Here is a 26,349-nt window from a genome sequence, read left to right on the forward strand (position 1 = left end):
TAGTCTACAAAATGTCACAGTGAATAAAATATCACCACTGCAGCAGATAAATGGCAGTTTAAGAGGCACTACTAATTATCTATATACCCTGGCAGCCCTATGTACAGCAATAGCCTAATAATAGGTTGGTGGGTGGATAGGCAGATTGAGGGATAGACAGATAGATGAATGAAGGAATTGGTATACAGGGAAATTACTAAATGAAAGCAGAATTTACTGGGTGGAAGTAATCAATGAGTGAATGGAGAAAGGAGGATAAATAGGGTTGGGACTGACTGGGTATGGTTGTAATTGGGTCATGTCTAGCTGAGATACATCTTTTGTCAAATTTAACATCAAAAGTTGCTTTAAAAAAAAAAAGCATTTTCACTAACCCTAACCTTATTATCCTAACCTGCTGCGCAAGTTCCCCTAAACCTGCTACGAAAAGTCAATTGACAAAAGCTGTATCCCTTCTAGACAAAACCCAATAACTGGGGGGGGGGCACAGATGCCTTATCAGGGGATGACTGGGAAACCCTGTGCCTCCAAGCACCGTTCTCCTGTTAACACACTTGGTGAGGTGAAATGTTCAGAATGTTGCAGGGAGAAATGCAATGAAGAACGGACGTACTCCATGAAAGACCATCATATCTGTTCTACTCCATACATTTCTATTCGAAACAGACGATACCTTTAAAAACAGACTCCCAATAAGATACAGTAACCCAAACTAGCCTTTCCAGTCTGTATTTCTCAGTCTTAGCTCTAATTTAGTTGTATCTTTAATCATCCACCATGTTGATGCAGTAGACGAACATGACTGGGGAATGGGAATCACACAAAGACTACGCAACACCAGACTCACTCGAGAGTCAAATCATCTCGTTGCTGTCTATTCCATTTCCCAGGTGACGACACGTACTGTTCTCAAAATGCGAGACGACAGACAGATCACTCTTCAAAGGCAAGAGTTATTCAGTAAGCCAGGGATAGGCGCCAACATGCTCCATAATACTAATCAGTGTAATGTGGCTAGCGCTAGTGATGGCAAGCTGCTCCTCTGGCTGGAGTTGGAATGGGTGGCAGCTGCCAGCCGGATGCCATCACCTACAATAGAATCATGGAGGAGAGAGGAGAGAGGCAGGACGAGAGATGATTAGGAGGAAGAAGAGAGGAGTGAAAACTAGGAGGGAGGAAGTGTGGTTATGAAGAGTGTGTGTGTGTGTGTGTGTGTGTGTGTGTGTGTGTGTGTGTGTGTGTGTGTGTGTGTGTGACAAAATTGGACATTACGGAGATATAAAAGCTATTACTCTAGTAATCCGGTATCTCATGTACACACACCACAATCTGATTGGGCTAGGCCAGCTGCAGCTATCCACATGTTTTCAGGCTCTGCTGTCTGGGATAACCTTACTCCTGTAAATTGTGGGGCGAGGAGATGGTGGGGAAAATGGGATCGATGCTCCATTTACACATAACGCTGTCTTAACCGTCACACCACTTCCAGTGTTGAGGCTGGACACACTCATGCATGCACACTTACACAAACACAGATCGGCCTACACTGAAGCATGCGCACACAGTCCCTTGTGTGTGTTTAGCGATTCGAATTCTGCCATGAAGAGGGGTCAGGCAGCCTGCGGATGAACCATCCGTCTCACTGCATAGGAACCATGAGGCTAAAATCAGAACATACTCAACCAAATATGATGGAAGCAACCATGTGAAGTACTAAGATATGACATTACAATAGAATACAGCAGGGCAGGCCACACCTTCCAGAAAGCATATTCAACCGTGACTATTTTATAGCTATCAAAAACAATCCAATTTGGCTTTCATTATTGATGGTATGTTTGTAACGCAGTCCCGGTTCCATTCCCAGAAATAGTCAGAGGGAGAGGAAAACAGGATGCGGGAGAGAGCAGAGGAAGGGTAGACGTTCACTGATCTCATCTACAAGTGCTGGTGATCGAGAACTCAGAGAAAGAAAAGGCATGAATATCCTCTCTCCCTTTTCTAGTCTGTTTTTCTACTCCCCCGGCCCACCAAAGGAAGCTATTTCCTAGAGATGTCACCACTGACGGTCTCATCTGTTGCCTGCCTGTTCACTGCTCAATGAGATGATCTGTGCCTCGCTGCATCCTGCACAAATCACTGCTCCTCCTGTGGGTGTGGAACACACGAACACACACACACACACACAGAGAGAGTATGTAATCTGATTATGCATACAAAAATGGTACACATCCCAGTCGCTCATGTGCATACATAAAACTCTCACATATTATGTAGCCTATGTAAAACTACTAACACAAAGAGAACATACACAGGTTTCCTCCCCCCTTGTCTCAACAATGATCCTAAAGCTAGAAAAATCCAGAGAGAAAACGCTGAAAACATCCTTAGTCTGTGTGTATCGTATGTTGGAGGATTGCCTGTCGACACAATATAGATGTTCAGGAATTCAGTGGAAACACCTGTCTGTATTGGAAAGAAACCCCGGTATTGGCGTCTTTTGTTCAGGCACCAGTAACCGTCTAATAACAATGGTTAGTCGGCATCACGGCGTCAAGCGGCAGCCTGGAAACCAGCAGGCTGTTCTGTAAAGGTGCTGCTAAAGAGGGGGGAGGTCTTTCTCATACACACTATAGCGCCAACACACACACAGTCTACTAGAACACACTAACAAAGCGGATATCTCTCTGAAAGGGCGAGCTAAGCTGTCAGGCTAAAGGCTAACAAAGCAGATCTGTTCCTTTGTCTCATCTCAAGGATGGAGAGTTTTTGTCTTGTGATAGATCAGCGTTTCCTAAACTAGGGGTTGAGACCATGAGGTGGCGAGAGAAACTAATTCACCGCTTGGTTCATAGAACCGCAGTTACGTGAGTAACCTCCAATATACACTAAATGTGGTGGTGAATGTTTCTTAGGCTTTATTAGTCGAGTGACAACCAATGTAATTTGCTAGGTTATTGTTATCAAACGCGCCTTTGGAAATGGTGTTTTACCAGAATAAAGTAGCCTGAGAAACCACTAATCTGGCTACATAGCCTTCCTGCTGATTGGGGCTTAGGTTTCATTAGATTGTTCAGGTTCACCATCAGCAATAGTTTGGGAGTTTAGCTTTAAAACAATATAAATATATATGTAAATATATATTTAAATATATATATAAATATATAAATGTATATATATATATAAATATATAAATATATATATATATACTCATTTTTAAATATACAGGGTCAAGTTTATTTCATAACAAGGACAAATGTTTTTTTCTACCTGCACAGTCAGCAGGAGGAAAAGAGAACTTCCACAATGGTCTAAACCAGTGGTTCCCAAACTTTTTATTGTCCCGTACCCCTTCAAACATTCAACCTCCAGCTGCGTACCCCCTCTAGCACCAGGGTCAGCGCACTCTCAAATGTTGTTTTTTGCCATCATTGTAAGCCTGCCACATACACACTATACAATAAATGTATTAAACATAAGAGTGTGTCACAACCCGCCTCATGGGAAGTGACAAAGAGCTCTTATAGGACCAGGGCACAAATAATATAATCAATAATTTTGCTCTTTATTTAACCATTACATATAAAACCTTATTTGTTCATCAAAAATTATGAATAACTCACCACAGGTTATAGAGAAGGGTGTGCTTGAAAGGATGCACACAACTTTGCAATGTTGGGTTGTATTGGAGAGAGTCTCAGTCTTAAATCATTTTCCACACAGTCTGTGCCTGTATTTAGCTTTCATGCTAGTGAGGGCCGAGAATCCACTCTCACATAGGTACGTGGTTGCAAAGGCCAAATACTTATTTCCCTCATTCAAATGCAAATCAATTTATAACATTTTTGACATGCGTTTTTCTGGATTCTTTTGTTGTTATTCTGTCTCTCACTGTTCAAATAAACCTACCATTAAATTATAGACTGATCATTTCTTTGTCGGTGGGCAAACGTACAAAATCAGCAGGGGATCAAATACTTTTTCCCCCCTCACTGTATCATTGCATAATGCAGAAGATACACGAGAGTTCAGGGGCCTGGCTTTAACATGGTTAACCATTTTCACTGTAGTGTCCAAAACATCTTTCAAGCTGTCAGGCATTCTCTTGGCAGCAAGAGCCTCTCGGTGGATGCTGCAGTGTACCCAAATGGACTGTTTGAAAATGTGAAGAAAAAAGGTTTATTTAAAAATAAATAAATAAATAATAATAAGTGAATCACATTTTTATTTGGCGTACCCCCGACGGCATTGCGTGTACGTACCCCATTCTGGGAATACCTGCCCTAGATGATATGATTACTCACACCCATGATCTCTTATGATGCTCAATGCAATGTGGCAAGCTTTGCACATATCCCTCATATCTTTCACTGTCTCAGAGGCAGGTGGTGACTGAAATATGCAGAGCATGTTCTTGACTGGCTTCGATAATGGGGTTCTGCGGTGTGATTGAAACAGAGCCACACCGGTGGAAGACCTGAGACCAATCATACGACACTCTCCTTTTGGAGATGTAAAAAATATTTCATAGGGAAAATGCAGCGTAGCCTATTACAGTGCAGATAAAAGAGTCAGTCTGCCATTGTTGAGACGGCAGAGTGTGTGTAAATAAGTTTCCCCAGGGAAACTTGATGGAGTAATATGATTCCATCTGAAGAAGAAAAAACTACAAAAGGTGACAGTGGGAAATGCAAGCTTTGCACCCCACGGGACGCTTCTTTTTCTACTACGCTATCTCTGAGTACGTTTGCGAGGAACTGAATACGAGAGGGAATTTTTATTTATTTTTTGGTGAATCACATTTTTATTTGGCGTACCCCAGTTTGGGAAAACCTGGTCTAAACCAACCGATTTTGCAATTAAAATAAAATAATAATATTGATATAAAAATATCGATTCTCACACAAGTCTCAAAGTTCTTGGTGGGTATTTATCGACTTCTCAGCAAAAAAAGAAATCAATTTCTCATGGCCCTGTCTTTCAAAGATAATTTGTAAAAATCCAAATAACTTCACAGATCGGTTTAAACACCGTTTCCCATGCTTGTTCAATGAACCATAAACAATTCATGAACATGCACCTGTGGAACGGTCGTTAAGACACTAACAGCTTCCAGACGGTAGGCAATTAAGGTCACAGTTATGAAAACTTAGGACACTAAAGAGGCCTTTCTACTGACTCTGAAAAACACCAAAAGAAAGATGCCCAGGGTCCCTGCTCATCTGTGTGAACGTGCCTTAGGCATGCTGCAAGGAGGCATGAGGACTGCAAATGTGGCCAGGGCAATAAATTGCAATGTCCGTATTGTGAGACGCCTAAGACAGCGCTACGGGGAGACAGGACGGACAGCTGATCGTCCTCGCAGTGGCAGACCACGTCTAACAACACCTGCACAGGATCAGTACATCCTAACATCACACCTGCGGGACAGGTACAGGATGGCAACAACTGCCCGAATTACACCAGGAACGCACAATCCCTCCATCAGTGCTTAGACTGTCCGCAATAGGCTGAGAGAGGCTGGACTGAGGGCTTCTAGGCCTGTTGTAAGGCAGGTCCTCACCAGACATCACCGGCAACAACGTCGCCTATGGGCACAAACCCACCGTCGCTGGACCAGACAAGACTGGCAAAAAGTGCTCTTCACTGACGAGTCGCGGAATTTGTCTCACCAGGGGTGATGGTCAGATTCGCGTTTATCGTCGAAGAAATGAGCGTTACACCGAGGCCTGTACTCTGGAGCGGGATCGATTTGGAGGTGGAGGGTCCGTCGTGGTCTGGGGCTGTGTGTCACAGCATCATCGGACTGAGCTTGTTGTCATTGCAGGCAATCTCAACGCTGTGCGTTACAGGGAAGACATCCTCCTCCCTCATGTGGTACCCTTCCTGCAGGCTCATCCTGACATGACCCTCCAGCATGACAATGCCACCAGCCATACTGCTCGTTCTGTGCATGATTTCCTGCAAGACAGGAATGTCAGTGTTCTGCCATGGCCAGCAAAGTGCCCGGATCTCAATCCCATTGACCACGTCTGGGACCTGTTGGATCGGAGGGTGAGGGTTAAGGCCATTCCCCCCAGAAATGTCCAGGAACTTGCAAGTGCCTTGGTGGAAGAGTGGGGTAACATCTCACAGCAAGAACTGGCAAATCTGGTGCAGTCCATGAGGAGGAGACGCACTGCAGTACTTAATGCAGCTGGTGGCCACACCAGATACTGACTTTCTTTTGATTTTGACCCCCCCCCCCCTTTGTTCAGGGACACATTATTCAATTTCTGTTAGTCACATGTCTGTGGAACTTGTTCAGTTTGTCTCAGTTGTTGAATCTTATGTTCATACAAATATTTACACATTAAGTTTGCTGAAAATAAACATAGTTAACTGTGAGAGGACGTTTCTTTTTTTGCTGAGTGTATTACTAGCTCAAACACTGAACCTGCAAAAATGACATTCCTTCGTGGGTGATGATAATTTCAGATTAACTTACACAGAGAGAGAGAGAGCGAGAGCGCGAGAGAGAGAGCGAGAGCGCGAGAGCGCGAGAGCGAGAGAAGTCCGCTCAGTCAGATTCAGCTCACGAGCTCCATCAGCAGCATATTTGAATTTAGAATGGAAAATTAAATGTAATTTATGCAACAACTGTTAGTGCATCGAATCGTATCGCAATGAACGTTCCTCTAATCAAACCAAATCCTTTCAAACTAAAATGTTTTGTTCCTGTATCATATCGGAGCCCATGTATCTAGGATGCATATCAAATCGTCTTGAAAGGGAAAGATGCAGATCACTAGTACAACAGTACTGGTTTTGTCTTCCTGGGCTCATTTACACGAGTCACACTCTCCAGGTGGGGTGCAGGAGGAAGGATGGAGGGGGAAAAAAATGAGAGAGATAGACAGAGAGAGAAAGACACACAGAGCGAGAGAGAGACACAGAATGAGAGAGAGCGAGAGACAACAGAGCGAGAGAGAGACACACAGAATGAGAGAGAGCGAGAGACAACAGAGCGAGAGAGAGAGACACAGAATGAGAGAGAGCGAGAGACAACAGAGCGAGAGAGAGAGCGAGCAGCCTTGGGCCACGCCTGCTCTCCATTCACATACAGCATGTTCATACCTAAGATGATAAAGATGACATTTTATCTCATATTATTTTCACGCTCCCTCATACACACAAAACACACCAGGGCCATGTACGACAGATACACACAAAACCATCCTACATTTCCCTCCTCCATCTCCAGCAGACCAGCCATGTCTGACAGAGCTGGAGGTCCATTGATCCAGACAGTGAACCCACACACAGCTCCATTAGATGGGCTGTGTGGTAATGTTCTAGGCCTTTACTCCTGTTCTCCTGGGGGAGAGGAGAACCAGGTGGCGTTAAGAGAACTAATAGTCTGGTATAAAACCACTATATACTTCTGGAACAACTGATGGGAGCTGAGGAAGGGTCAGCAGCGAGAGAGAGAATTCCTGATTGAGAGAGTGAAAATAGTGGCAGGGCAATAGGACTGAGGGAGACAGACGGATAAAGGTAGGTAGACGGAGAGGAGGGGTGGAAAGAGAGGGGGAGGGAAGAGCAAAGCAGAGGGAAAGTGAGCCAGACACAGAACCAGCCTGTCTCCCCTGACTGTAAGGTGTCAATACTGCAGAGGGAGAGGCTGCAGACAGCCAGCCTTTCTCCCCAGTGCACACATCTACCACACACAGAGAGGCAGAGAGAGTGAGCAAGTGAGGCAGAGGGAGAGAGAGAATGAACTACAGGACAAAATACAAACTAGAGGTGGACCGATTAATCGGCATGACCAATTAATTAGGGCCGATTTAAAGTTTTCATAACAAATCGGTAATTGGCATTTTTGGACGCCGATTATAGCCGATTACATTGCATTGCATGAGGAAACTGCATGGCAGGCTGACCACCTGTCGTTACGCGAGTGCAGCAAGGATCCAAGGTAAGTTGCTAGCTAGCATTAAACTTATAAAAAACAATGAATCTTCACATAATCACTAGTTAACCTAGTAATATCATCAACCATGTGTAGTTAACTAGCTTGTCCTGCGTTGCATATAATCAATGTGGTGCATGTTCATTTATCATCGAAACACATCCTTCTTCGCCAAACGGGGGATGATTTAACAAAAGCGTATTCGCAAAAAAAGCACAATCGTTGCACGAATATACCTAACCATAAACATCAACGCCTTTTAAAATCAATGCAGAGAAGTAGATTTTTTTTAAACCTGCATATTTAGTTAAGAAATTCATGTTAGCAGGCAATATTAACTAGGGAAATTGTGTAACTTCTCTTGCGTTCATTGCACGCAGAGTCAGGGTATATGCAACAGTTTGAGCCGCCTGGCTCGTTGCGAACTAATTTGTCCGAATTTTACATAATTATGACATAACATTGAAGGTTGTGCAATGTAACAGTAATATTTAGACTTAGGGTTGCCGCCCGTTCGATAAAATACAGAATGGTTCTGTATTTCACTGAAAGAATAACGTTTTGTTTTCGAAAGGATAGTTTCCAGATTTGACCATATTAATGACCAACGGCTCGTATTTCTGTGTTTATTATAATGAAGTCTATGATTTGTTAGAGCAGTCTGAGCGGTGGTCGGCAGCAGCAGGCTCGTAAGCATTCATTCAAACTTTACTGCGTTTGCCAGCAGCTCTTAGCAACGCTTGATCACAGCACTATTTATGACTATCAACTCCTGAGATTAGGCTGGCAATACTAAAGTGCTTATTAGAACATCCAATAGTCAAAGGTATATGAAAAACAAATGGTAGAGAGAGAAATAGTCGACGCGTCATAATTCCTATAATAACTAGAACCTAAAACTTCTAACTGGGAATATTGAACCACCAGCTTTCATATGTTCTCATGTTCTGAGCAAGGAACTTAAAACGTTAGCTTTTTTACATGGCACATATTGCACTTTTACTTTCTTCTCCAACACTATGTTTTTGCATTATTTAAACCAAATTGAGCATGTTTCATTATTTATTTGAGACTAAATTGATTTTATTTCTGTATTATGTTAAGTTAAAATATTGTAATTGTCAGTATTACATGTTGTAATTGTCAGTATTACATGTTGTAATTGTCAGTATTACACACACACACACACACACACACACACACACACACACACAAAAAAATGTAAAACGTCCGATTAAATCGGTATCGGTTTTTTTGGTCCTCCAATAAATCGGCATCGGTGTTAAAATCATAATCGGCCGGCCTCAAATACAAACCCTCCAACCCAAAAAAGCCTGTGGGGTTGATGGTATCCTCAATGAAATGCTAAAATATACAGACCACAAATTCCAATTGGCTATACCTTATCATCCACAGCTCTGATATATTCCCCAATATTTGGAACCAAGGACTGATCACTCCAATACACCAAAGTAGAGAAATTTGACCTCAGTAACTACCGTGGGATATGCGTCAACAGCAACCTTGGGAAAATCCTCAGAATTATCAAACAGCAGACACGTACATTTCCTCAGCGAAAACAATGTACTTTACCAAATTAGCGTACAACAGACCATGTATTCACCCTGCACACCCCAATTGACAAACAAACAAAAAAGGCTAAGTCTTCTCATGCTTTGTTGATTTAAAAAAAAATAAAAGGACTCAATTTGGCATGAGGGCCAGCTACACAAATTGATGGAAAGTGGTGTTGGCGGAAAAACATACGACATTATAAAATCCATGTTCACAAACAACAAGTGTGCGGTTAAAATTGGCAGTAAACACTCATTTCTTTCTGCAGCTTATGCCCCACCCACTTCAACATATAAACGGATTGGCGAGGGCACTAGAACAGTCTTCAGCATCCGGCCTCACCCTACTAGAATCTGAAGTCAAATGTCTACCATTTGCTGATGATCTGGTACCTCTGTCCCCAACCAAGGAGGGCCTACAGCAGCACCTAGATCTTCTGCACAGATTGTCAGACTGGGCCCTGACAGTAAATCTCAGTGAGACAAAAATAATGGTGTTCCAAAAAAGGTCAAGTTGCCAGGACCACGAATACAAATTCCATCTAGACACAGTTGCCCTACAGCACACAAACTATACATACCTTAGCCTAAACATCAGCGCCACAGGTAACTTCCACAAAGCTGTGAATGATCTGAGAGACAAGGCAAGAAGGGCCTTCTATGCCATCAAAAGGAACATAAAATTCAATATGCCAATTAGGATCTTGCTAAAAATACTTGAATCAGTTATAGAACCCATTGCCCTTTGTTATTTCATGTTACTAAATGATTTCTTTATTCAGACGAAGGGTACTGCTATGGGATCCCCCATGGCTCCTAACTATGCTAATTTGTATGTGGGTTACATGGAGATACAATCCATTTTCAACCCTCTCAAAAATGTTTTCTTGCCTAACATCATTATTTGGAAACGGTATATTGATGATATTTTTGTTCTATGGAGGGGTGATGCAGAACTGCTCCAGGCATTCCATGCTTTTCTTAACTCCTGTTCTGAACATTTGAGATTTACTATGCAATCTGATACACGTCAAATCAGTTTTCTTGATCTTCTGATCTTGTGTGAAGATAATGTTTTATACACTGATCTTTACAGGAGAAACCTACTGATCGTAACAGTTTGTTGAGGGCCGATAGTTGTCACCCACTTCCCTTGAAAAATTGTTTGCCCTACAGCCAATTCTGTCGAATCAAAAGAATTTGTATTAAACAATCAGATTGACAGAAATATGGCTGAGACTCAGGATAAGTTCAAGGAGAGGGGGTACAACAATGATCAGATTAATATAGCCATTGAGAAAATTCAAAACAAAACGAGACATGACCTTTTTCAAGGTCAGTCTCGCAAAAAGACGCATTCTTGCGTTCTCACTACCCGCTATTCAAAGTGCTCTGAACAAATTAAAGGAATCGTTCACAAACATTGGCACATTCTGAAATATGATGATAGTCTCGGTAATGTGTTTTCTGATCTTCCCCTGGTCGTATTCTCGCGGGGCAGAAATCTCAGAGACCAATTGGTACACTCTGATTTACCACCCCAAGATATTCCTGAACAACGTCTATCTGCGCCACTACTGGATGGAAATTACAAGTGTAATGGCTGTGCTCAATGCAATGGCACTTATAAATGTAGATCCTTCAAACACCCCCAAACAGGGAAATCTATCCCAATTAAAGGTGTTATTACGTGTTCCACTAAGGCAGTTATTTATCTTATAACTTGTCCCTGTGGTAAAAATTATGTGGGTAAAACAAAGCGTGAATTAAAAGTACGTATCTCAGAGCACCGTAGCACCATTAGGTGCAAAAACTTGACTTACCCAGTTGCGGCCCACTTTTTGGAAGCAAACCATTCGATTTCGTCTCTGCGTTATATTGGCATCGAACATGTCACCCTCCCTAGGAGAGGGGGTGACCTTGATAATTTATTGTTAAAACGAGAGGCTGCCTGGATCTTTAACTTAAAGACCCTTGCTCCCTTCGGTCTCAACATAGACTTTGATCTGAAGCCATTCTTGTGATAATTGTGATTTTGCCATTGTAATTGTTTGTTAGATACATTTTAGACTACAAATGCTATGATCGTATGCTATCCATTTGTTTGTCCTTTTGTATGTTCTTTGTATGCCATTTTTATGAAATATTTGAGTTAACCAATGATATTAGGCCATACTTGGCCAGGATTACAAACACCTGTGTGTCTTGACACTATATAAATGACTAATCTCGCAGTGTTTGTGATGATACCCTGATGAAGACAGCTTCGCTGTCGAAACGTTGGTTATTACATTTTTGCATCTGAGCTCTTAGAGTGTGCGGCTTTCCTTTATTTTCAAGAAGGGCCTTCTATGCCATCAAAAGGAACATACAATTCAATATGCCAATTAGGATCTGGCTAAAAATACTTGAATCAGTTATAGAACCCATTGCCCTTTGCTGTTGTGAGCTCAGCAACAAAGAATTCACAAAACACCAAATTGAGACTCTGCATGCAGAATTCTGCAAAAATATCCTACATTTACAACGTAAAACACCAAATAATGCAGAGCAGAATTAGGCCGATACCCGCTAATTATCAAAATCCAGAAAAGAGACGTTAAATTCTACAACAACCTAAAAGGAAGCAATCCCCAAACCTTCCATAACAAAGCCATCACCTACAGAGAAATGAACCTGGAGAAGAACCCTTGAAGCAAGCTGGTAGAAATACCAATGAGCAATCACAGCAGCAAGATTTGAGACCTGTTGCCACAAGAAAAGGGCAACCAGTGAAGAACAAACACCACTGTAAATACAACCTATATTTATTTTCCCTTTTGTACTTTAACTATTTGCACATCATTATTACAACACTGTATATAGACATCATGACATTTCAAATGTCTTCATTAATTTGGAACTGTTGTGAGTGTAATCTTTACTGTTCATTTGCTTTGGCAATGTAAACATATTTTTCCCATGCCAATAAAGCCCTTTAAATTGAATTTTGAGAGAGAGCGCGAGAGAGCGAGAGGCCGAGAGAACGAGACCGGAGCGAGTGAGCATCAGATACATAATCTAAGGAGGGGTGTGGTTGACAACAACCCTTCCACATTACATCACTGCTCTGCATTCTCCAGCACAGTACTCCACAGGGACAGGGAGGAGGGGAAGAGGGATAGGAGGAGGAGGACAGCTTATCATTTCACATCTTTGTAGCGAGTTACCGAAGCCATTCTCTCGACCCCTAGGCTATAGGGAAGGATGGATCTAAGATGACTTAGCTGCTTCTCTCCTTTTCTAATCTCACCTCTCCTCCACCTGCTGTAAGGCCTCTTCACCTTCCAGACCTGTGTCACTTTCTCTCCCGCTGCTGATGATCCCTTGTTCTGGCTGCTTGTGAACGTGTGACTTGTGTGACTTGTGTGTGTGTGTGTAGAGCTGGACCCTAAGGCCTTTGGCTGACCAGCAGTGTGTGCGTGTGTCTCCACGCTAAGGCCTTGGCACCTGCTCAACATTACTCAAGCTCATGCACATCCCTTTGAACATGGAGGCTACTTGGCAGTGGCAATGTGTCCCAGATTACTTCATTAATAGTCAACCACAGGACCTGCAGTTCAGCCTATTCTCTGAGCACTACAGGACTAGAACCAGGTTATTAAGTAGCAAAGAGGCTAGTAACGAAAAAGCTACATAGTAGCAAAGACCCTCAGTTTGCTAATGTGGCTAATGACTGCGATGCTAATGCTAATTGTGTCAAAACAAACATCATGAAGACATGTCAATTAACATGTGAGGAGAATGGCCTAACATCACGGTGGTGTCAGCCGTTTAGTCTTAACTGTAAGTCAATTAGGATCATCCGATGGCTAAATACAGATACCACAAATTAGGGTATCTTGAGCCTCCTCAATAGGGAATGGCTAACCGCTAATGGCAATTATTCAAGCACCATGCTAATAAGTTGGCTAGATAATTAATTAATAACCTAATAATGACAAGATGGTTGATGTGTCTATGATTGGAGAAGGCTAGCTAGCTACTGTTATCAGCACATGGAGTGACTCGGCATGTTAACTGCAGTCAACTCGCTGGATTACAAGGCAGCAACTGTATAGGCCAGGGTCCGTCCCCCCGCTTTCACGTTTTGGTTTTTGCCCTTGCACTACACAGCGGATTCAAATAATCAAAGCTCGATGAGTTGGTTACATGAATCAGCTGTGTAGTGCTAAGGCAAAAACCTAAACGCGCACCCAGGTGGGGCCAACAGGACCAAGTATGGGAAAACTCTGGTCTTGGCCAGCGAAGTGATCCCAGAGCTCTTGCTGAGAGGGATAGGGCAGGCCAGGATGAAGGATGGGATTCACTGTGCAGGCAAGGCAGCGAGTGAAGCACCCTCCCCAAACCCATCACTGAAATGGATCCTTCCAACTTCCCATACATCACTAGCAGACAGGCCAGTCCAATAAAGCAGCAAATGAGAGCGGGGTGGGTGACGGGGCAAAAAGGTGACAAATAGGACCACGGCTTATGTATGACATCATGTTCTCCAGAGGGGACAGAGCGGGAGAGACGAGGTCAGAAAAACAAAGCATGAGCCTTGTTCATCTTATCATTGCTGTGCTGCTGCTTACGAGCCTCTAAAAAGCATACCTCTAATGCCTTTTCAGCTAGTCGTATGGTGATACCTAATGTATATCAAACCATTTACATTCCAGTGCCCAACACAGGCCGTTATCTGACGGAACGCTCAGTCATTACCCTGGATAAACCAGAGTCAGCGCTTTGCAAACAAATAAAGAACAATAGTGATAAGCAGCATTTTAGCCTAGCATAGATTAGCCGTTGCAATACCTTTAAACTGTATCCTGAAAGTACTGCACTCTACCTTCAGGACAACAAAAGGAGACCAAATACTCCCAAGTCGGTATGTAAAAAAAAAAAAAAAGATATTGGCCTATTCAGCAAACTAAGGGGTTAGGCCTATAACTGCAAATGCCTGCAACAAGAAAAAACACTAAAAATAGAGCCTGGTAAAATAAAAAAAAGGGAAGAAAAAAAAAAAAGAGGAAAAAGAACCAATGGGACAGAAGGGGGGCCCTTAACACTTAAGGACAAAAAGCTCTTCATTAGCATAGCAACCATCTGCTCAGATCTAGCCCATCTCTTCTTCTTCCCCCCCTCACTGTCTCTCCCTCGTGCCCCCTCTCATTTCCATCTCCCTCTCTCGTCATCCCCCTCTGCACCCACCGTCATTACCAGCATCACGCCACACTCCACTCCTCCTCCACCCCCAGGGCCAACGCCGTCCCCCCAGGGAGGAGCCCCTGGCCTGGGCGTCACGGTCACCAGGCCCCCTCTGACAGCTCAGTCTCCAAGCCCAGCCTTGAATAAGGGATAAGAGGGTGGGAGGGAAACCATCGCCCCACCACAGTACCACGCCCTGCGTTCCACTGTCAGCTACCTGCTGCAGTGATAGCCTTGGATAGCCTATCATAGGAATAAACAGTGTACTAGACAGTGTACTGCAGAAACAAGGCTGAGTTAGCTAGTGTTCTAGCAATACCGTTCTGTGCTCACTTTCACTGTACTGTAGGCAGCCACAGGCTTCCACAGCATGAACCCTGTCAAAGACCTTCAATTGGCCCCTTAGCCTTATTGAGGGACCATTGAGAGACAATGTCCTTTGTAGTCAAGAGGCACTATTTTCAGTCATAGCGTCCTTGCTAGGCTAGCGATGTAATGATTGCTATTCAGGGGGCAGTGCCAGTTAGTGGTTATTCCATTTAACCGAGCCCAATATGAACAGATTTTCACACATAAGTCTTGATGAAGACAGCAAGGTTGAAACATGGGGTTCTTTGTACAGTTTGTAATGTGACTGTAGCCCACCTTCGCGAGAGTGCAAAGCCCCTTCCTATCCAAACACATTTAAAAAAGGGGTAGCTATACATTCTATTCAACTGAGCCTGATTAAAACCTTTTCACTCATAAGTCTTGAAGAAAGCAAGGTCGAAACATTGGTTAGTAGTCCACCTCTGATAGAACTAGCAAAGCAACGCACCTTCCTTTCCAATCAGGTTGGATGGAGAGATCACTATAGGGGAAAACAAAGACATCACAGAGTGTCCTTGCCCTAGATCAGGTATTCCCAAACGGGGGTAGGCGCAATGCCGTCAGGGGGTACGCTAAATTCTTCACATTTTCAAACAGGACATTTATATTTTCCAACGAGGCTATACATTTGGGTGAATTTCCCACCCCCCCCCCTTGCCTGAGTAGCCTCGTTTCACTGCCAAAAATAAAATTAAACCATCAGCGAAATAACACCACAATGTCAAATACAGGTAGCCTAGTCAAATAATTAACATCCAATCACATTAACCGTTACTCTCTCGCGGGAAACCTTCACTCTTGCTCAGACATTTAGAAACGATACATGAAAATTTGAAAAATAAGCCACAGGTTTTTGGAGCGAGAATAAAGACGGCTTTCGAGTAGTTAAGACATGTATTAAAGCAACAGATACCATTAATAAGAAAGGGCTGGAAGAGTCTTATATGGTGACCTACTGAGTGGCTAGGACTGGCAAGCCCCATACTATTGTGGAGGACTTCTTTCTGCTGCCGCAGATGTCTGGGACAATGCTGGGGGAAAAGGTACAACAACAACAAAACTATACAGACAATGCCTTCATCAAACACTGTTTCACGACGCATCAGTGACATGGCAGGAGATGTTTTGAAACAATTACTGCTTAGCATACAAGCCAGTGAATTATATGCGTTACAGCTGGATGAGTCAGACCGGCGGGCCTGGCACAGCTCCTGGTATGTCCGTTACGTTTATGGGGGGTCAATTAAGAAAGACATCCTCTTCTGCAAACCAGGGCATGAGAGGATATTTGCAAAGTACTGGACAGCTTTGTGACATCAAATGGACTTCGGTGGTCAAGATGTGTTCGTATCTGTACTGATGGTGCAAAAGCCATGACAGGGAGACAGTGGAGTGGTAATGCGCGTGCAAGCAGTTGCTCCCGATGCCACTTGGGTACACTGCAGCATCCACCGAGAGGCTCTTGCTGCCAAGAGAATGCCTGACAGCTTCAAAGACATTTTGGACACTGCAGTGAAAATGGTTAACTTTGTTAAAGCAAGGCCCCTGAACTCTCATGTATCTTCTGCATTATGCAATGATATGAGCAGCGACCATGTAACGCTTTTACAACATACAGAAGTGCTCTGGTTATCAAGGGGCAAAGTATTGACACGTTTTTTTGAATTGAGAGACAAGCTTAAAGTTCTCTTCACTGACCATTTTCAGTTGTCTGACTGCTTGCATGATGATGAGTTTCTCACATGACTGGCCTATCTGGGTGATGTTTTTTCTCACTTGAATGATCTGAATCCAGGATTACAGGGACTCTCCAACTATATTCAATGTGAGGGACAAAATTGAGGCTATGATTATGAAGTTGGAGCTCTTCTCTGTCTACATTAATAAGGACAACACACAGGTCTTTCCATCACTGTATGATGTTTTTTTTGCCGTGCAAATGAACTCAAGCTTATGGACAATGTCAAATGTGATAAAGCGAAGCACCTGAGTGAGCTGGGTGAGCAATTACACATGTACTTTCCCTAAACGGACGACACAAACTGGATTCGTTATCCCTTTCATGCCCTGCCTCCAGTCCACTTACCGATATCTGAACAAGAGAGCCTCATTGAAATTGCAACAAGCAGTTCTGTGAAAATGTTACTTAAATCAGAAGCCACTGCCAGATTTCTGGATAGGGCTGCGCTCAGAATTCCTTGCCTTGGCAAATCGCGATTATTGGAGGACCAAAAAAATATATATATATATGACATTTATATTATTTTAATGACAATTACAAAAATACTGAATGAACAATCATTTGAACTTAATATAATACATAAATAAAATCAATTTAGTCTCAAATAAATAATTAAACATGTCCAATTTGGTTTAACCTCTCTGGGCTAGGTGGGACGTTTGCGTCTCAGGTTTTGGCCTGCCATATGAGTTCTGTTATACTCACAGACACAATTCAAACAGTTTTAGAAACTTTAGGGTGTTTTCTATCCAAATCAAACAATTATATGCATATTCTAGTTACTGGGCAGGAGTAGTAACCAGATTAAATCGGGTACGTTTTTTATCCGGCCGTGCAAATACTGCCCCCTATCCCCAACAGGTTAAATAATGCAAAAACACAGTGTTGGAGAAGAAAGTAAAAGTGCAATATGTGCCATGTAAAAAAGCTAACGTTTAAGTTCTTTGCTCAGACCATAAGAAAGCTGGTGGTTCCTCTTAACATGAGCCTTCAATATTCTCAGTTAAGAAGTCTTAAATTGTAGTTATTATAGGAATTATAGGACTATTTATCTCTCATAGACCTTTGACTATTGGATGTTCTTAAAGGGACTTTAGTATTGCCAGCCTAATCTCAGGAGTTGATAGGCTTGAAGTCATAAACAGCGCTGTGCATCCCAGCACTGCTAAGAGCTGCTGTTTGAATGAATGCTTACGAGCCTGCTGCTGCCTACCACCGCTCAGTCAGACTGCTATATCAAATCATATACTTAATTATAATAAACACAGAAATATGAGCCGTTGGTCATTAATATGTTTATTCTTTCAGTGAAATATGGAACCGTTCCGTATTTTATCGAACGGGTGGCATCCCCAAGTCTAAATATTACTGTTACATTGCACAACCTTCAATGTTATGTCATAATTATGTAAAATTCGGGCAAATTATTACGGTCTTTGTTAGAAAGAAATGGTCTTCACACAGTTCGCAACGAGTCAGGCGGCCCAAACTGCTTCATATACCCTGACTCTGCTTGCAATGAACGCAAGAGAAGTGACACAATTTCTCTAGTTAATATTGCCTGCTAACATGCATTTATTTTAACTAAATATGCAGGTTTAAAAAAAATATACTTCTGTGCATTGATTTTAAGAAAGACGTTGATGTTCATGGTTAGGTACATTATTGCAACGATTGTGCTTTTGTTATATCATCAAGTTGAAGTAGGCTGTGATTCGATGATAATTTAACAGGCACCACACTGATTATATGCAACGCAGGACAAGCTAGTTAACCTAGTAATATCATCAACCATGTGTAGTTAACTAGTGATTATGTGAAGATTAATAGTTTTTTATAAGATAAATGTAATGCTATCTTGCAACTTACCTTGGCTCCTTGCAGCCACAAGGTCCTTTTGATGCTGCACTCGCGTAACAGGTAGTCAGCCTGCCACGCAGTCTCCTCATGAATTGCAATGTAATCGGCCATAATCAGCGTCCAAAAAGGCCGATTATCGATTGTTATGAAAATTTGAAAATCGGCCATGCCGATTAATCGGACGACCTCTAATTGAAACAGCACCACACCGGTGGAAAATCTGAGACCAATCATACGATACTCTCCTTTTGGAGATGTAAAAAAGATTTCATAGGGAAAACGCGGCGTAGCTTATTACAGTGCAGATAAAATAGTGTCAGTCTGCCGTTGTTCAGGCGGCAGCATGCGTCTAAATAAGTTTCCACAAGGAAACTTGATTAAGAGTAATATGATTCCATCTGAAGAAAAAAAAACTACAGAGGTAACAGCGGGAAATGCAAGCTTTGGACCCCACGGGACACTACTTTTTCTGTTACGCTTTCTCGGAGTATGTTTGCGAGGAACTGAATACGAGAGGGAATTAGTTCAACTTTACCTCATATGTCACGTTGAGACTAATGATGACCGACTATGACATTTTTGGCCGATACCGATATCCAGTATTTTCCTTGCCAAAAAAAACCCTGATAATGATAACCAATATTAAGCATTCTAGTAGCCGCTAAAATGTTTAACAAACACATGGACACAGCAGTCTAAAGCACTGCATCTCAGTGCAAGAGGCATCACTACAGTCCCTAGTTCGAATCCAGCCTGTATCACATCCGGCCGTGACTGGGAGTCCCATAGGGCGGCGCACAATTGGCCCAGCGTCGTCCGGGCCGGCATTGTAAATAAGAATTTGTTCTTAACTGACTTGCCTAGTTAAATAAAAAGGTTACACACACACCAAAAATGTATTTTGTTGGCATTTACATATGTCCCCATTACCAGTAAAACATAATAAAAACCTATTTCTTTCACTTACTTGCTGTGCTGTTTCGTTGTTCATTTGTTCAGTCATTTCATTCTCAACCAGGATTTCTATGGAACGCCGTTTGGGTCTTTGTGTGTCAAACAACACTATTTGACCAATCAGGACCTGAATATGACTGCACGTCACAATAATTTTACGCGTTCATACATTTTTTACGTAGTTATTACACACTGATTACACTATCGGTCTTATTTCATGTGTCGCAACGATTCATCGATACGTATGCTATGATGCTGGTAAAGTTGTCTCACGCACCTACAGTGCTGGTCATAAAAAAAGCTAGCTAGCTCATGGATGCAAACAATGTTCTTCCCCAAAAACATAGCAAAACGACATCTGTTTCAGTAGCTATAGTTAGGTGTCATCCAAAATAACTAATTTATAAGACAGTTCTTATTTGATTAATGGTGGTCAGACCCATCTATGTGAAGCTAGCCACAATAAGGATTAGCCACAACAGTCGACTTTGCGGCTAGCCTTAAAAATAAAAGTATGTCATAATTCTACTATTTGTATTAATTTGCATCACTGTCAATGACATACTTTTATTTTGAAGGCAAACCGCAAATTCCACTATTGTGACTAATCCTTATAGTGGCTAGCTTCACAACACAACCAGGTGGAGCCTCACTAGCCAGATGAAGCTCGCTGGCTGCTTATAACGTTAGAGTTGGGCAACAAGGTTAAGTAGCTGGCTAGCTATTTATTTTCATGAACTGAAGTTCAATTTCAATAGGCAAACAACAATACTTACTCACAAGTATTCCTAAATCATTGCTAAGAATAATGAAAATGTCTGCAATTTCTACTGGTCATTGTTTTCAGGCTGCTTGTATTGGTGCTAGCTAGGTACCAAGCTAAAGCTAGTTACCCCAAAAGTTGCAGTCGAACAAAATTATGCTTTATTACCAACGCGGTATTGTAAACACATCGTTCGTGGCCGGTGTTTGCAGACTTTTTTGTACAGCTTTGACAGTGCTACTGTATCTTTTTTGACAAACAAAGACCCAAACGGCATTCCATAGTATGTATGTCGTGAAGCAAATAGCAGTGACGCTATTACTGTGCAACTCCGGTAGGGCAACATCTGAAAAATAGCGCACTTGGTAGTGTGTACCGGTGCTCGACCAGTCAGCGTAAGCCAACATCACCCATGACAGAGAGCGGTTGATTGTCAAGGGCAATGAATTCCATTAAAGCCAATATAATGGATTTCACCTTTGAGTTGTCTCGCTGACATTTTCTTACTCTTTCAAATGACTGCTCGACTTGTTGACTGCTCGATCCATACAACAGACATTGTGGGCTAGGTTAGGAATGCTGTGGTGCGCAAAATTGTACGTGCCGTCATTACGTCCTGTACATACGTTATATAGGTATGCACAGTAGCTTTGACATCAGTTTTTAAACATCAGGCCGATACCCATGTTGCATTTTTAGCTAATATCACCCGATTCCGATATGTTCACCGATATATCATGCATCCCTCGTTGAGACAACACGTCACAAGACTGAGCCTTAGGCCTACCTACCCATTTGTCAAGACTATTTGTTGTTCGCTTTCTCTGTCTTGAAGTAAATATCTGCCATACAAATCCTGAATAAACTCCCTATTGGTAAAAACCTTTGGGCAATAACTGCAGTAGCAGTGAGGGAGACAAAGAGGCTGGTGGATCAGGAATTCAGGTAGCCAGGCTTCCCTAATAGGAAGGCCTTGAAGTCAATGGCAGAAAGTAGCTACAAAAAGGGGTGAAAACCAGTGACACCTTACAACACCTCAAACCAATCCCTTGCTTGGGCGGAGCTCAAAAAGGTGCCCACTAAATTAGTTTGGGCCGTAGGAGCAACAGTGGTCGGGAATAGCTGATTAAAATAGGTTGATGTATGCAGTGTGTGTGGTGACTTTCAATTTCAATAAATCAGAGACCGTCGACAACACTTGATACACTAAACTTTTACCATAGCCTGTAAGTAGACACGTCATAACATTTATTTTTGTAGTGATCAAGCAGAGGAGTTGTAGTGCCTTCAACGACTCGATTGTGTGTATAGAGCACGCCTCTGGCAAAACAGAATTCCGTTTTTCCCTCCAGGTTTTGAATGTTACAAACTAGCATACGCAACAACTCTGCAAAATGTGTCCTACCCAGTCGCAAAACAGTGACTAACATAACGCAGCACCCCTTCCACAAGCTGTCAGTCAAAGGACAGCCTTTCTTGGAAATACGCAATTTTTGCATAGTGCAGGAAGTGGCCTGGTCATGAATTAAGTTGCTCAAGAGAATATGTGACTGAAGAAACACCATCTGAGCAGCAGGTGGACACAGGATGCACACTGACAGTAGTGATGCGGGGGAAGAAAAAATAATAATAATAAATAAATAAATAATAATATATATTTTTTTAAATCGATACAGTTACATATCGGGATATTATTTGACGATAGATCATATTGTTCTGACAATATCATTTTTGCATCTGAACCAAAACGCCAGTCATTTTCCATCTCCTTTTTAAATAGGGAGCCAATTTGTTTTCAGCACTTTTATTTCCATGACTGATCAAAACTAGTTCTCATGGCACTCTTGTCCCTCTACAGTAGACATAGATTGAGCAATATGTTTGGAACAACAAATCACAACACATATAGAAAAATGAGGATCGCAATACATATATCGGCACCCAGGTATCGCGATATCGTATCGTGAGGTCCCTGGCAATTCCAAGCCCTAACAGACAGCCTAACAGACGCGCACACACACAGGGAGGAAGAATACACACACAGCTCAGGCTGGACAAACACACAAACTGATAAGGAAGGACAAAAACACACACGGAGGGCAATGTTTAAGGCCTAAAACATGACTATCATTCAAAGTCACACAGAGCCCAGTCACCCTTTGTGTGTGTGTAGGTAAACATCCCTGACCCATTGTTATCCCCACAGATGCATGACTAGACTTTTGTCCTGACTTCCAGACCCTTATTCCATTGCTAGAACTTTACACATTTATCCCAGAGGACAAAGCAGCACGGCCTGCCTGCACTGTTCACCGTGAGTATCTTCTAGGCCCAGCCCATCCCAGCTCCACTCCCTCAGTGTGACCCTTTTCCATAAGGCCCTGGAGTGAGCTCCCTGTTACCGCAGTACTGAATCCCATTATGTCAATACGGCAATAGCTCTCTATTCGGTTTGTAATGATACTGGCTCGACAAAGCTTTTATGCATGAATTTGAGGGATTGGATACTCTGCTTTGGGCAATCTTTCTTTTGAATTAATGTTGTGAATCAATTGGACCCTATTTACCTTGATTTTTTGTGATGGCATAGGTTATCTTTCCTTATGTAATATGCTTAAGACCACGTATAAGACACTGAGTGTACATTTTTGGGGGCATAGTTTTATGGCTACCTGATTTGATAATGAATATACTAGGCGATAGCCTCAATTCGCTTCCGACTAAGTTAGGTAACTAATGTGAAATGCATTCATAGGCAAGGTTAAATACCATGTATGGCTTTGTATAGATGTATTATTGTTAATTAAAAAATGAAACGTCAGCAAAACCTATCCACTTTAAAATGTCAGTCATGCAGGATGCTATCCACTTTAAAACTGCCTTTGGCCAATGGAAAACTAACATTACACCATCAGTATCTTTGATTAAACTGACTCCTCGTGTAGTGGAGGGATAGCATAGAATCAAAGACTTTAATAACTAACCCAAGATAAACAACAGCCTGTTGTTTCCAATGGTAGCAAATTAATAAGTGGGCAGAACAAGCAATGAGGTGGGCAGAACCCAGCACGAGCTAGCGAGATCCTATTGACGCATTCTAGCATGCATTTATTTGTTTTCTGTTAGAGAAGGCCTACGCGTGTGCAATAACTCAATTCGCCTTGGCACTCCTAAACAACCGTCTCTTTTGGGAACAGAAAACTGCATTGAGATCAAATATGCTTAATCGATGACAAAATTTGCATTAAGTCTCATCCCATCTCCTCCCACTACCGGCAACTAGGCTTCTGCTCATCACATTTGGTGGTGAGTGGAAACGTCAACCAGATGCTTCAGGTTTATAAATCCGGTGAAACATCTGGGTCATTGTTCCATCAGTGATATAATCTTAGCAATCTCCTCTAATGTGATGATGGGTCAAGGATAGCTTGAGCTGTCAGTGTCAGATACAGCATCAGCTAGACACCACCTTACATGATTCAGTTAAAGTCCTTTCTCTCATTGTTTAAGCTGCAGTTTTAGCAAGTGTTCCCTCTTCTACAAAAGTTGTCAATGATTCATTTACTGAAAATCTGAGATGCAAACTAGCTAGCTAATTTATCAGCAATGTGCGTTCAATTAGCTAGTAAGTTAGCCTAGCAAACCTGCCACTTAGCTGAGCTGGTTAGTGGAGTAAGTCATTTATTTGGGTATAACTAACAATGTGCCAATGATACTAACAAACTAGTTAATCGTTATACCAGCTAGTCGCAATAAAAAGTTAGCTAGCCAAGCCTGTTAAGTCACACCCAGTTGTACTGCACATTTCAAGAAATGTGGGTTAATATGCTGAAGCTAGGCACAGTAATTGCAACAAATACACAAAACGTTCGCAATGCCGGTTATGGCATGCTAAACCGGTGGCGGTGTAACGTTACTAATTAATTTAACCAGCTAACGTTATCTGTCAATAACGGGAAAAGACACCTTGTGCTTGAAGCTAGCTAACTAATGTTACCTCCAACGTTGAAAACATATTGTGTGGCTAGTTAGCTAACGTTAGCAGACAATTACCTTTGTTTCCCGTATGTCTTGCTTCCCTCCTTCTGGGTACCACTGCACCCGGACAAAACCCCTTCCCAGAGGTGCCAGGCTGTCCACAACACTGCTCTCGGTGTCCGAGTTACAGGGGATACAGCCACCTCCTCCACCTCCTCTACCTCCGCCATCGTCGAGGTCCGAGTCTGAATCAAATTCCTCCTCGCCTTGTATCATTCTGACTAGGCCGAACCGGACCAAGTCACGATACCGACCTGACACCAAATCGTGGGAGAAAAGAAGCCGCTGGGAGCCGCCTGCAGAAGGAGAGAGCGCCATGGATGGAGGCTCCGAACCCGGGCTTACAGCCGGAGAAAGAGCTGCGTCCGATGCCACGGGTTCCGCCATCGCTGCAGTTGTCAGGGAATAATGCGATAAAGGGAGACGGATGGTGGAGAAGAAAAAAGAGAAACCTGTAACCATGGAAGTGCACGTGTTTACGTCGATAGGGCGCGCGCTGCGTAAACGCACTCAGAGAAGAGTCGAGGGCCTGTCAAATTGACAAAGGTGTTTTTTTTTATTTCAGCGTGGGTTTGACTGAATAAATGAGTTTGAGACAGCAGACAGTTATATCACACAGTTATTATAACACATCTTTCTTTATATTCTAGTCACAGTCAGGTGTTGCTAGCTATATGATGATACAAATGTATGATGTAATGTGGCCAATTTCATATAATTAGGGTCCCCCTTAGGACAAGTCACGGCCTATTGACAATAAAGTTAATTCAATATCACAGCCATGATAATGGTATTTTTTATATAATTTATTACAGGAATGCAAACATAATGAAAGAGAAGACGTCAATTTCATCAACAAGTCTGTAGCCCGGGCTCGAATACGCATTCTATGCGCGCACTTCACCAAAAAGCATGAATGGAGCAATTTTCGCCACTTGGCGTCAGTGTGCGAGTGCTGAAATTGCCTTATTGCAGACACAGCCATGGTTTTTAACACAGGATTGTGGCATGAAATAACATATTATGTGCATACCGTGCCTGACACTGTAGTTGTGTTATGTAGGCTAACGTGAGGGGGCATATGGGGACGTTTGTCTTATTTGTCAAGCGCAAAGATACGCGTTTCTGCACAATGCCAAAGCATATTCATCTATAAAAATGTATATAATGCGAGAAGCCTATTCTATTTTTTGCAAAAGGGATTCCAACAAATACAGAGGCTAACTCTGTTCTATACCTGAATTTATCAGGTAGACAAAAAAACAACTAGACTAATTTTGCATTGGTCAACAGGGTATTGCCAGCAGGGGATAAACTATACATTAAAACTGAAATAATGATCAACAAACTATTACATGGGGAAAAAAACATGAACCACAATCTCGAGACAATTGATGCCCAATGGAAAAGGTTCCCTTATTTGAGTCACATGACGTTTGGTAAATAGATGAGACCAAACGATAGGATTTATAATACAATGACCAGTAGGCCTATTCCATGAAGAACATTCTGATAGAGTGGTGTTGATATCAACATTTAAATAAAATAGGCATTTTAAAATTACACACAGCCTATTCTCCACATATGTTTGAAATTATACACTGAACAAAAATATAAACACAACATGTAGAGTGTTGGTCCAAAGTTTCAGGAGCGGAAATAAAAGATCCCAGACATTTTCCACAGGCACAAAAAGCATATTTCTCAAAAATGTTGTTCACAAATTTGTTCACATCCCTGTTAGTGTGCATTTCTCCGATGCCAAGATAATCCATCCACCTGACAGGTGTGGCGTATCAAGAAGCTGATTAAACACCATGATCATTACACAATGATGTGCAGGGGACAATAAAAGGCCACTCTAAAATGT

The 26,349-nt window shown here is 42.2% G+C and overlaps 1 protein-coding gene across 2 annotated transcripts in view; it reads right to left on the minus strand.

Annotated features, from left to right (window-relative positions):
- Window positions 1-24,967, minus strand: part of LOC106564911 ((E3-independent) E2 ubiquitin-conjugating enzyme UBE2O) — a 48,490-nt gene extending 23,523 nt beyond the window's left edge. The window contains exon 1 of one of the 2 annotated variants that reach the window (XM_014131417.2): window positions 24,495-24,967. In XM_014131417.2, coding sequence (XP_013986892.1) covers window positions 24,495-24,941 — 447 coding nt within the window. In that variant the 5' untranslated portion in view covers window positions 24,942-24,967. The remainder of the gene's footprint in view (window positions 1-24,494) is intronic. The other variant, XM_045691267.1, reaches the window with a different exon arrangement.
- Between the last annotated feature and the right edge of the window lie 1,382 nt (window positions 24,968-26,349).

Source organism: Salmo salar, chromosome ssa12, assembly GCF_905237065.1.
Source record: "Salmo salar chromosome ssa12, Ssal_v3.1, whole genome shotgun sequence".
Taxonomy (NCBI): domain Eukaryota; kingdom Metazoa; phylum Chordata; class Actinopteri; order Salmoniformes; family Salmonidae; genus Salmo; species Salmo salar.